This window comes from Cetorhinus maximus, chromosome 4 (assembly GCF_964194155.1).
Source record: "Cetorhinus maximus chromosome 4, sCetMax3.hap1.1, whole genome shotgun sequence".
In the NCBI taxonomy this organism is placed as follows: domain Eukaryota; kingdom Metazoa; phylum Chordata; class Chondrichthyes; order Lamniformes; family Cetorhinidae; genus Cetorhinus; species Cetorhinus maximus.
The window spans coordinates 78,459,640-78,473,427 of NC_135882.1; the positions used below are offsets into that span (position 1 = coordinate 78,459,640).

The 13,788-nt window shown below is 42.3% G+C and overlaps 1 protein-coding gene across 1 annotated transcript in view; it reads right to left on the reverse strand.

Moving 5' to 3' along the window:
* The window catches only part of c4h8orf34 (chromosome 4 C8orf34 homolog), a 633,137-nt gene that overhangs the window by 400,733 nt on the left and 218,616 nt on the right, over nt 1-13,788 (reverse strand). The window contains exons 2-4 of the mRNA XM_078540385.1: nt 6,998-7,136; nt 4,178-4,309; nt 3,390-3,518 (exon numbers count right to left, since the gene is read on the reverse strand). Coding sequence (XP_078396511.1) covers nt 3,390-3,518; nt 4,178-4,309; nt 6,998-7,136 — 400 coding nt within the window. The remainder of the gene's footprint in view (nt 1-3,389; nt 3,519-4,177; nt 4,310-6,997; nt 7,137-13,788) is intronic.

Sequence of the window (13,788 nt, forward strand, 5' to 3'; positions counted from 1 at the left end):
TGGAATTACATATGGTTTGGGATGGAATGAGTGGTCTCACTGCTGGCAGTTTCAAGTAATATAAACCCGATTACAGACAAGGGTACATTTTTTATTGAAATAAACAGCATTGTTGAGATAATTAGGGTGCCCAATGGGCCGTAATTTCCAAGCTCCCCAGCATCGTATTGGGAGGGGTACCACAAAGATGCGCTGGAAATCCCTTTTGGAAGCTCCCAGGTGAGTTCTGCACAACAATTGCCCAGAAAAGCAAATTTCCCCCGGGCAATTGCCTGGCACTGGGAACCATTGGAAAATGCAATTTAAATCATAAACTTCGGATGGTTCCAATTAGGTTACACTAATAGTTACCCAGAAAAGTTTAGAAGGAATAAAACCACTTCTAACTTCTGGGTAACTATTGTACAGACCCAGACCCACCCCCATCCCCATGGTACTCCCCCACCACCCACCTCAACACCTTGACCCCCCAGGGGTCTCCCCCCAACACCCCTCCCCCTGCACAAGACAATGGTATTTCTCCCCAGTGGACTCTTCCCCACCCCCAACAGGTCTGACTTGAGACCCGACCCCCCACAACCCCCTCCCTCCACACCATCCCAAACTCTGATTCCCCCCTACCTCCCAAATCCTATCCACTGACCTTAGACACTTACCTTCTGCCTGGCCTTTCAAGGACCTTTACATTTCAATGGACCTTTAAACTCACCTGCTTTATGACAGCTAGTGCTGTAGAAAAAAAGGAGGGGCATGGCCTCCTTCACTTCGACACTAGGCCCTGGGGACGCACTGCACTGCCTGGATCTCACCCAGCCTGAGTTGGAAAGTCAGACAAGACAGACTGGGAAAAAAATTCAGGTAAGAAATTGGGCATAGAGTGGCAATCTGACACTGATTGCCACTCTGAGGAAGATCAGGCCCAATATTTCAGCCAGGCTCAGTATAAAATTGTTGGTAATATTGATTTTAATGACATCAATAAATCTAGTGAGATCCCTTACTAGCATCCAGGTACTGATGTGCATGATGGTTATATACTGAAGGAACTGTTGAAGATATCAGATCATGTACAGGACACATAAAGCAACTGCATGTCAAAAAAGCACTCAGAACTAAAAAAAAACCTGAAAATGCTAACCCATAGCATTTGCCAGGAAAGTAATTTTACAGCACTGTGGGTGTTCTTATAACAAATGGACTGCAGCGGTTCAAGAAGGCAGCACACCACCTCCTTCTCAAGGACAATTAGGGATGGGCAATAAATGCTGCCCGAGCCAGCGACACCCACATCCCATGAACAAATATTTTAAAAAGCGTAAGCGGTTTAATTGGCTCTCTAAATCCTGATTTATTAAATAAAAACCCAAGCGACTGCAGCAGTGTATCAGCTGCCTACATGAGAGAGCCAAAGATGTAAGCAGATTTCCCAGATGTAAGCAGGTTATTAAAACTGTGGCTGCAGAACCGGAAGGCACAAGTAGAAAATTATCACTTAAGTGAGATGAGGGATTAGAAGCAATGGTATAATAGACTCCCAGCAAAGCTAGCTAATATTCTGTTGATTTGGCCCTTAGGAAAAAGCATGTGTATGGTTTAAAGGACATTGGCATAAATAGAGACATAGACAAGCAAGTGCTCTATGATGCTGGGATTATGGAAGTGCATTTGTGGAACACAGTTGGGCCTAGTCAAATGAAAGAGTTTATAATGTTAGACTATTACCTAGACTTCCCTGGGAATAAGGGAGGCACTTCTCACTCTGCGAAAGTCTGACCTGCTTCTATTCATCTTTCTCAGCCCATTCAATGCATAACATGCATAGCTATGTGGTAGCATGGCACATTAACAGGCTGAAATTTACGTCTAAAACTGTCACAATGAAATCTTAAAGGAACTTACTGCAGCACATACTAGCTGTATTTTCAGTTAATGACACAAGTTGGGCTGCATGTTGGTCAGTCACTGCACGTGTTCCTTAAATTCACAACATTCAAAACTGCTGTCTCTGGTTGCAAGATCAGATGGCACATACTAAAGGGGAACACCCAAAATGGAGAAGGTTACCAAACTCTTGATTTCCTTGAGTAATCCTCTTAAACTTCCTGCCTAGAAGGATATCAAGGACATGGTGAAGCTGAAGCTTTCTGCCAAGCTAAGGGTTAATACCATTTTCTTCCTGGTTAGGAAATTGGCTGAGCAGTAGGAAGCAGAGTAGAGATAAAGGACAGGAATACCAATTGGCAAGATGTGACTAGTTGTTCCCACAAAGATCTATGTTGGGATCTCATGTATTCACCATATTTATTAATGACATAGATGATGTGATAGAAAGCCACATATTCAAATTTGCCAAATTTGTAAGCAGTATAGATGGAAGCATTGCATTGCAAAGAAACATTGATCAATTACACAAATGGGCAAAACTGTGGCAAATGGATTTCAATTCAGGTAAATGTGAGGCCATTCACTTTGAACCTAAAAAGGATGGAACAGAGTAGTTCCACTGGAAACAGTAGAGGACCAAAGAGTCTTGGGGGTTCAGGTACATAGATCATTAAAATGTATGAACAGTTAAAGAAAATGATCAAAAGGTGAAGAGAATGCTGGCCTTTATATCTCGAGGTCTAAGATACAAGGAAGTAGAAGTCACCTTGAACACCACTTTTTTGGCAGATATTATGGCTTTGGAGGGGGTGCAGCATAAATTTACAGGAATGCTATCTGGCCTTAAAGTGTTAAGGTATGAGGAGAAATTACATAAACTAGGATTATATTCCTTGGAACGTTAAATGGTTAAGGAGTGATTTGATAGATGTTATCAAAATATTAAGGGGAACAGATAGGGAATAGATGCAGAGAAACTACTTTGGTTGTGGAGTCAAGTGCTAGGCGGCAGAATCTAAAAATTAGAGCTAGACCTTTCAGGGGTGAAATTAGGAAACACGTCCACACACACAGTGGTAGAAGTTGGGAACACTCTTCCACAAATGGCAACTGATTCAAGGTCAAATGTTAAATGTCAATCTCAGATTTAAAATTATTAATCAAAGATATGAAGGGATATGGGACAAAGGCAGGTATATGGAGTTATGACATGGAACAGCCATGATCTTATCACATGCTGTAATAGGCTCGAGGGGCTAAGTGATCCTGTTATGTGGTTATTCTTATGTCTTTTATCCCTTCTCACCCAATCACAGGTACAAAGAAAGCTTTTTAAAAAATCACAACGTAAATTATTCTTAAATGTACTAAAATGAAACTCCGGCCCAGTGTAACAGTATTTTGTAACAATACTGTAGAACATAAATAAAATGATTGTGATCTCCTCTTAAAAAGGTTGAGTATGACTTCCTGTCACTATGTTAACCATCACAAATAATACTCACTGCGAGAAAGGTTCTCCAGGGCCTTGCCTAACTTTTTGCTTTCCTGAAGGATGTGATTCAGTTCATCAAAGTTCTGGCTTTCTGGTTTTGTTCGCCAGTCCCATGCAGCATGTTCTATTGACCTTGGCACTGCAAACATTAAGAAAATTGTAAATTCAAGTCAGCAACTATTTCTCACTGAATTATGCACATTTTCTCATTAACTTTGTTTGACCCTGTCCACCAACTAATTTAACTAAATAATACATGATCTGGAACATGAATCCCAATTGGAAAGAAGAATTGTTAAATTCATTTTATCTGTAAACATTTGCATTTAGGTGAGAATGTTGTTTAAAAGATACCAATTTCTGCTTTACACGGTATATACATTATTTTATCTATGTGGATTGTCTTCTTTTTATCTCAAACACTGTCCTGCTGGTTATAATATTTTCAGAAGCTCCTTTTCCCTAGATTTCAGACATCGACAATACAATTCAATTTTGAGTCTGAATGACAGCTTATACATCACTTGGTTCACTATCAGTATCAACAGTATCATTGGTAAATTAAAGCTAGCTCACATCATTAGATTGATCTGGAATAGAGCCAGAAATGAACTTACTAAACAACCAGTCGTAAGAGACTTCTGTTTTTTGATATTGTACAGAGTTCCAGTAATCCCAAAATATTAGACGTATGGACATATCCGGGTTCATTTCAAGAGGTCACAAGAGCTGCAGCACTAACCATTGAAATGAAATAAATAATCCAAAGCAAGAGTAGCTAAATAAAATGATGCTTACAGGACTTTGATTCTGGTGATGGTGGCGATATGTTGGAGACAGCAAGGTCGCTCTTAGACTTTTTTGGTTTTTTGGCATTTGTTAGCCATGGTTTATCATAACCTCTAGAATCTCGCCGTGACCCTTTGTTTTCTGGGAGAAAAGCAAACATTAAATCAGCAAAGAGGAACTGGAAACTAGCTAATTGAATAATTATTTAGTAAGAAACCTGTGAATGTTTATTATTGCTTGTTACACTCGGAGGTTTTGGCATTAAATTATTTAAGGGCCCAAATGTATTCTCAAACTGTTCAATATTCCAGCTACCTGTTATTATAAAATTTCTTTATTACACCAGATATCATCAGAATATATAGGCTGGATTCTCCTCCATGGGGTAGACATCCGCCTCTCTACCTCCATGTGGTAAACATCCACCTGCCTACCTCCATGTGGTAGACATCCACCTGTCTACCTCCATGTGGTAGACATCCACCTGTCTACCTCCATGGGGTAGACATCCACCTGTCTACCTCCGTGGGGTAGGCATCCACCTGCCTACATCCATGTGCTAGACATCCACCTGTCTACCTCCATGGGGTAGACATCCACCTGTCTACCTCCATGGGGTAGACATCCACCTGTCTACCTCCATGGGGTAGACATCCACCTGTCTACCTCCATGGGGTAGGCATCCACCTGTCTACCTCCATGGGGTAGGCATCCACCTGTCTACCTCCATGTGGTAGACATCCCATGAAGCTGTCTCAACCCTGAGCCTTTCTCTGGAGTTGGTGATGGATAAACATGCATGGCTGAATTTGCATGGTGGATTCCCATTAGGATCCCCACTAGTATGAGGGAACCTGCCAATGGTCAGCCCTGAAATTTTTTGCCCTTTTAAGTGCTGCTGGAGGCTTCCATTCTCTGCATTCAGCACTGTCGATCACTCTACGCACTTCAAATATCTTTCCTCCACAACCCACTGTGTGGCATTGCTCTCTCCTGATTCTACTTCTATCAGTCACTCTATACACATTACTCCACCTCCAATTTTCACCTCAAATTGAACTCCGAAGTTTCGCCTTCCATCCCCACATTAGGTGTAATTCTTGTCCCGCCCCATCCTCTTCATCATTTACATTTTATCTTTTGGACATGTTATCCAGAGGTACAGGGTCAGCCATCATGTCTATACTGACAGCTTCCAGCACTACTTCATCACTTCCTCCAACAACCCATACCTGTTGCCATCATATCCTCACCAACTGCCCATCTGACTTTAAAGCCCGAAACAAAACTTCCTCCAGATTAATGTTCATAAAATTGAAACTATTCTCTGACTTACACAAACACCTACGCATTATTGGCCTTGGCTCCATTTCGCTCTCCAGCTGTCATCTCTGGTGAGATGTAACATTGGCACAATGGTCACCCCCAAGCTATGCTTGCTGGTCCACACCAAGAGGCTTGACACCATCCAGTACCAAGCAGCCACTTGACTGACAACCTATCCACTGCCTTCAAAATTCACTCCCTCCACCATTGACGCACAGTGGTAGCAGTGTGAAACATCTCCAAGATGCATTGCAGCAACTCACCAAGACTCCATCGACAGCAGCTTTCAAACCTGCGACCTCTACCACCTCGAATGACAAGTACAACAGATGCATGGAAACACCACCTACAAGTTCACGTCCAAGCCACACACCAACCTGACTTGGAATATATCGCCGCTCCTGCACTGTCATTGGGTCAAAATCCTGGAACACCCTTCCTTAACAACACTGTCGCTGTACCTACACCACATGGACTGCAGCGTATCAAGGCGACAGCTCACCACCACCACCTTCTCAAGGGCAATTAGGCTTGGGCAATAAATGCTGGCATAGCCAGCGATCATCCCGTGCCCACACCCCATGAAAGAATACACAAAAAAAACCACAAATCAACTCCCCTCCACTGTCACCCACCCCACTGCCCTTATCTCTCACCTCTGCTACTGAAATCAGAATCCATCCTTGGAATTTTACGGCCCCTCCCACTGGTGGGATTTTCCGGTCCCACTGAAGTCAATGGGCTTTGTAACGGCTTGCCGCATTTCTGGGCCCTGCCTCACCGTGACAGGGCCGTAAAATTCCGCCCCATGTTTTTACTCAATAGAACTTCCCTTGCTGGTCTCCTTACTTTGAATAGTTACACAAAATGCTACAGCTAGTGTCTTTGCTCACAGTAAGGACTGTGTTCCCATCACCCCTACCATCATCAAGCTCCATTGGCTTTCTGCATCCCACTCACACAATTTTAAACTTCTTGTATTCACCTTTAACTACCTCTTCCTACCTCTGATCTCCTTCGGCTGGCCCTATGTCCCTGGAACACTCTCCCATTCTTCAATAATAGCCTCAGCCCAATATACATTAGGTACATCTGCTTTATGTAGCAGAATTTAATGTTGTTTGCAGAAGTTGCAAATGGAAGGATATCCGGGAGAGCCTGAGATCCTGACAGCTTCAAAGGAACAGGGAAGAAGAAACACTCAACTCCTACTTCCATCAGAAGTTCATATGGGTGCCAATAAAGTGCAAAAAAACCCAGCAGAAGTGGGTACTGCCTCAAATTTCTGTTCTTCCCTGGTCGGTAAACAGGGCGTAATGTTCATGATGGTGTGAAATTTCTAGTTCAGTGTTCTTTTACATAATTTAACTTTACAACAAAGCATAAGATAGTAAAATGACCTGTTATGTATGAACTAAACTCTTAAACAAAGAAAAAAACATTCAAGAATTACTAAGACTCTACATGTTTGAAGAACTGTGCTGAAGACAATTGTGCCATTACCAGTTTGAGCCCACAGAGCAGCTGAGCCTGAAAGTGTTCTTTGTAGCTGGCTGCGACTTCCTTGCTTATTTTGTAGGTGACTTATTAGAAAAGGAATTGGCTGGTCTGGTGTTTCTGTTATCAGTTTTGTCATCATTTCCTGAGTGAAAAAGGGAAAAGAAAAATGACTATTTGAAGTCATTGTTACTTAGTGCCACCAGGTGTACATCTTTTACCACATTGTTATTTGCCAAACACGTACAAATGTGTCTGTTCTCTAGAGCCCTGTAGCAATGCCGACCAATAAAACTTATTCACACAATATATCATTATGGCTACATGAATGCAGGGACATAACTCAGGTTGGCACATAATGGAGGCTATGTACAATGGCTGAAGAATCCAGTTGGGATCAGGGCGAGTAAAAACAAATCAATTGGAATCACAAGTTAAAGATTCAGTAACATAGCGATCATATTTATATACTTCTGATATATAAATTGCTGACTTATAGTGAAATAAGAAGAAGAAAACGTGGCACAAATATTACTGATGTTAGAAGTCACCGCAGGAGCCAGTACTTTCCCAGTGATTCTCAGGCACCAGTTAAAAACAAGGACCAATCCATAAATTAGATGTCAAAATGGAGTGGCTCCTTCTTTCTACTGCCATACAATTGATTATTCTAAGACTGTATTCACAGGACTCCAACCTATATTACTGTTCAGCTGGTATCTCAGGGCACTCATTGGGCTGAATTTAATGGCCACAGTGGAGGCCCTGTCCTCTGGCCGGAAAGCTGGGCCGTAAACCCCACCTTGGCCCCACAGGAATTCGATGCCATTAAGGAAGTTAACTGCCTGCCATTGGGGCTTCTGTGCCTTCAAGGCCAGCAATCCCACCTCCAAGAGCTGCCATCTATCAGAGTGCTGGTGGTTGCTCAGTCCCAGCAGCATTACCGGGAACCACATCCATGGAGAAGGCCCTGAGGCCCTGGAGTGTAGCAAGTTGGTAGGGCTTGCTGGAATTTGTCAGGCACTCTGGGGGAGTTGGCAGGGTAGAGGGGGAATATCACTGAGGTGAGCAAATACGATTTTTCAGCAGGGGCCCAAAGAAATCCACTCCCAGTCCCCTACTTCCAACCACTCATTCCCCACCCCAGCCACCCCCAAGAGGCTGCTAGCTGTTACTGCCCAGTAAGAGCTTCAATTTGCCTCTGAGGAAGGCTGTCCTTGACCTTCCCCACCACTGACCTCATTCCATCCCTGCCTTTGCTCCTGATTGTACAGCCCAAACCCCACCCCACCCCCCACCCCTGACCTCTGGGGGCAGAGGAGGCAGTTAAATTCCACCCATTGGAACTTGTAACCTCTTCGAATGACATGATTGGCCTGGCTTGAGATACATTGCCAGTTCTGCAACACTCTCTGCTGACTTAATCTTAATTACCTTGATTCAAAGGCAAACTTGCTGGCATTGAGGGAATGTGTCGTATAAGTGGGCCACTGAGAATGCCACAAATCCCTGTCTCAAGAATAACTTCAAACTTTAAAGTACAATGAACAACTATTGCACATTTACACTCAAGCTGTTACTTGAAATAAATCTTTAAATAATCTGATCACAACAAACCTTTTTTTTTACTTAACTCTAAATATAACTTCAGCTATCTTTATTGTACAGATTCTATTAGATTGATTGTTTAAGAATACTTTATTACAAAAATCTTATTGAATATGTTTAATAACATTGAGACAAGTTTTGTGTGCAAAATGTTCATTGTCTAGGCTGGAAATTGCAGCTTGTAGTTTAGGTATTGAAATGAAGACTGTGGCTTTTGACTTGAAAGCTGTAAATGCTGGAACTTGTCAGTAAGAGGCACATGGTCAGTGAGAGGACACTTCGGCTTGAGTGAGAGTGAGCCAGAGACCGAGTGAGTATATTTGGGAATTTGCTTCAAAGTGGGAATTGGTGCATAGGGGGAAAGAGGTGTTTTAGATTAGGTTTACTGCAAGGAGTAGAGAATGCTGAGTGGGGAGTTCGGTGAAGGGCAGGGAGAAGGTGTTTTTTCTTCTATTCTTCTTCAGCCTCCAGTATTTGATTTCTACTTTGGTGCAGAAGGTGGTGCAGATAAATCAGTAACTGGAATTATTAGTTTTATCAGTATTGTAAAGTTTACTGGCAGTGCCAAAACCTATTGGGAGGCATAAACTTTATTGATTATAATTAATTAATTAGCAATAATTAATTAATTAACATGTATTGGACTTGGCAGCGCAGCTGATACGCTGTGATGGCAGGATGTGGGAGCTTCTGGATACCAGTGTGATCCAGGGCAAACACATATGCAGCAAGTGTTTGCGGCTGCAAGAATCTGGCTCCGAGTTACTGAGCTGGAAGCCAAGCTGCAAACATTGCGGCACATCAGGGAGGGGGAAAGTTACCTGGACGCTTTATTCCAGGAGGCAGTCACATCCCTTAGGGTAGGGTCTTCTGATTTGGTCAGTGATCAGGGACAGGAGGGTGTGAATGCAAGTGAGGCAGGTAAGGGGACCCAGTGGGCAGGAGTGCAGGAGCCTCGGCCCTTGTAATTGTCCAACAGGTTTAAGGTTTTTTCAACTTGTTTGGATGAGAGTGGGGGCTGCAGGGTGTGTGAGTTGACTGGCCATAGCACCGTAGTACAAGACGCCATGCAAGACGGGGGAGTTACAAAGAATGTAGTGGTAGTAGGGGACAGTATAGTCAGAGGGGTTGACGCCATTCTCTGCAGCAAAGAGCATGAGTCCAGACGGCTTTGTTCCCTGCCGGATGCCAAGGTTTGGGGCATCAGCTCAGGGCTGGAGAGGAACTTGCAGTGAGAGGGGGATGGCCCAGTTGTCATGGTCCAAGTTGGTACCAATGACATAGGCAGAACAAAGATAGAGGTTCTGCATAGTCAGTATGATGAGCTAGGCACCAAAATAAGAAGCAGAACCTCAAAGGTCATAATCTCTAGATTATTACCTGAGCCATGTGCAAATTGGCATAGGACAAATCAGATTAGGGAGATGAATGCATGGCTCAAAGACTGGTGTGGGAGAAGTGCGCTCCGGTTCATGGGGCACTGGCACCAGTAGTGGAGAAAGTGGGATCTGTACCGTTGGAACGTCTACCTGAACCGTGCTGGGATCAGTGTTCTTGTGAGCCATATAACTAGGGAAGTAGGGAGGCTTTTAAACTAAGTAGTGGGGGCAAGGGATCAAATTTGGGAAGATGTGGTAAATCAAAGAGGCAAGGCAAGAGAGAAAGGTATTACAGGAAGTGAAAAACAGACTTGACAGGAAGGGATAGAGAGTACAAATCTAACAGTAAATCAACAGATGAGACTAGAAGTTATAAAAAGAATAATAGGATACAACTAAAGACTCTGTATCTGAATGCATGAAGCATTTGAAACAAACCAGACGAACTGAGAGTGCACATAGAAATAAATAAGTACAATTTGATAGCCATTACAGAGGCATGGCTGCAGGAAGACATGGACTGGAGCCTGAATGTTAAATGGTATAGGACATTTAGGAAGGACAGGGAGCGAGGAAAAGATGGAGGGTTGGCTCTGTTAGTTAATGATAGTATTATCACAATAGAGAGGGATGACCTAAGTTCAGGAAACCAGGATGTGGAAACGGTTTGGGTAGAGATGAGAAATGGTAAAGGCAAGAAGTCACTTGTCAGAGTCGTGTACTGGCCCTTTAACAGTAACCACATGGTAGGGTAGAGCATAAAGGAAGAAATATGGGAGCTTGTCAGAAAGACACAATGATAATCATATGAGATTTTAATCTACAGATTGGCTGGAAAAGCTAGATGGGCAAAAGGCCCTGTCTGAGGAGTTCTTAGAATGTTTCCAGGTTAGTTTCTTAGAATAGCATGTTCTGGAACCACAGAGCAGGCTATACTAGACCTGATATTGTGCAATGAGATGGGATTAATTAATGATCTCATAGTGAAGGTTGCAGCAACCATAATATAATTGAATTTTACATTCAATTTGAGGGAGAGAGGAATGGGTCCGAGACAATGTTTTTAAACTTAAGTAAGGGCAGTATGAGGGCACGAAAGAAGAGCTGGCTAAAGTAAATTGGCAAATTAGGTTAAGGGATAGGTCAATAGAGATGCAGTGGCAAACATTTATGGGGATATTTCAGAATACAAAGAATAGACACATTCCAACCAGAAAGAAAAAGTCTAAGGGAAGAACATACCATCCGTGGTTAACAAGAAATGTTAAAGATAGTATCAAACTTAAAGAAAAAGCATGTAATTGTGCAAAGATAGGTGGAAGGTCAGAAGATTGGACAGAATATAAAGAAGAGCAAAGGATGAATAAAAGATTAATAAGGAGAGAAAAGTTTGAGTATGAATGAAAGCTAGCTAGAAATATAAAACAGACAGGAAGAGTTTCTATAACTATTTAAAAAAGAAACAAGTTAACTAAGTGAGCGTTGGTCCTATACAAAGTGAGTCTGGAGAATTGATAATGGAAAACAAGGAAATGGCAGATGAATTGAATAGGTATTTTGCAACAGGCTTCACTATAGAGGATACAAGTAACATCCTAGAAGCAGCTATAAATCAGGAACTGGAAGGGAGGGAAGAACTCAGGAAATTAACAATCACCAGAGAATTGGTACTGAGTAAATTGTTGGAGCTGCAGGCTAACAAGTGCTTAGTTCCTGATGAGCTTCATCTTAGGGTCTTAAAAGAAGTGGCTGGTGAGATGATTGATGTATTGATTATAATTTTCTGAAACTCCCTAGATTCGGGGAAGTTCCCATTAGAGTGCAAGATAGTGAATGTAACTCCATTATTCAAACAGGGGAGGAGACAGAAAGCAGGAAACTACAGGCCAGTTAGCTTAACATCTATCATGGTGAAAATGTTACAAGCTACTATTAAAGAAGCTATAGCAGGGCACTTAGATAAGTTCAAGGTAATCAGGCAGAGTCAGCATGGTTTTGTGAAAGGGAATCATGTTTAACCAACTTATTGGAGTCCTTTGAGGAAAGAACATGTGCTGTAGATAAAGGGGAACAAGTGGATGATTTTCCACAATATGGGCAAGGATGAATTGTCTGATTTTGTTGGGACTACTCAGTCTTTCTATTTGCCTTTTGTCTTTTGCTAGCTGTATTCTTTGCTGTTCGAAAGAAACAATGCCATTACTTGAGATTGCTCCCCAGGTCGTTCTTTCCTATGCAACATTTCTCAGCCTGTGTGGATATGCCATATTTCCTGAAGCTCACCATCAACAGGTCCGTGAACCTTAACCTCAGCTGACCTCACAGGTGGTGTCCAAGATTAGGTTGTGAATATGTGACTGCTTTAGGAATTTTATCATCGGTCACACATACTGCATGTCCACTCCATCTGAGCTGGGCTCTGATGATGAGCTTCAATTCCAGACATTTCTGCTCTTTAAAGTACCTCAGTGTTGGGCATTTTGTCCTCCTATTTGATGCCCATGATGTTCCAAAGGCATCTCATGTAGAACTGGCATATAGGAAGGTAGGCATTACCACAGATTTGTACACAGAAAATTTTGTTGTAATAAAAACAGAAAATGCTGGAAAAGCTCAGCAGGTCTGCCAGCATCTGTGGAGAGAGAAACAGAGTTAACATTACAGCACAGAGGGAGACTATTTGACCTGTCGTGTCTATGGCAGTTATAAGAAAAAGCAATATGGTCTTTCCAGTTCTTTGTCTGAATCCTCATAGGCTAGAGCGCTTCAAGAACTTTCCACCACACTTTGAGTGAAATAAATTACTCCTCAACTCCTCTCTCTTTCTACCAATTATTTTAAATCTTTTCCTCCTGGTTATTGACCTCTCGATTAACAGAAATAGGTCCTTCTTACCACTCTACTTATGTTCCTCAACTAAACCTCCCTTCAGCTTCCTCTATCCTAAAGAATACAACCACAGCTTATTAAATCTTTCTTCATAACTAAAGTTCTCCATTACTGGCAAAATCTTTGCCGATCTGCTCTGTATTCTCTCTGGTATGATCACATCCCTCCTGTAATGCAATACACTAACTTTGGCCTAACTAGTATTTTATACAGTTCTAGCATAACCCCCCTGTTCTTATATTCTATACCTCAGCTAATAAAATCAAGTGTCCCATATGCCTTCCTAAGCACCTTATTTACTGTCTTTCTACCTTCAGGGATCTGTGGACATGCATTCCAAGCTTCTACTGCTCCTCTAGTCTTCTCAGTATCTCACCATTTATTGTGTATTCCCAGGCCTTGGTCACCATCTCCAAATGCATTACCTCATTATCTCTGGGCTGAGTTCCAATTACCACTTTCCTACCCACCTGACCGGTCCATTAATATCTTCGTTAAATTGAGGTCAGTTGTTGGGCTTAAACATTGGGAAATAAAAATGGCTAATGCGAATTAAAAACATGAAAGCCTTTAAAAATAAAGAATTCCTCATTGTTACAGGGAAGCAAAATTCATAAACAGGCCCTAAAACTTCACATTCGGGCGGATATAAGTATGTAGCTCATTTAAAGAAAGAGAAGCAAGAAGAGTGCAAGCATGGCCTGGCACATTTGAATACTGAGGCTTCATTAACCAAAGGTTTCCAGGAGTCCCTTTACCTCAGCTACAGCTCCTCACACCCCACTTCCTGTAAGGACTCCATCCCATTCTCTCAGTTCCTTCACCTCCGTCGCATCTGTTCTGATGACGCTACCTTCAAAAACAGTTCCTCTGACATGTCCTCCTTCTTCCTTAACCGAGGTTTTCCACCCACGGTCGTTG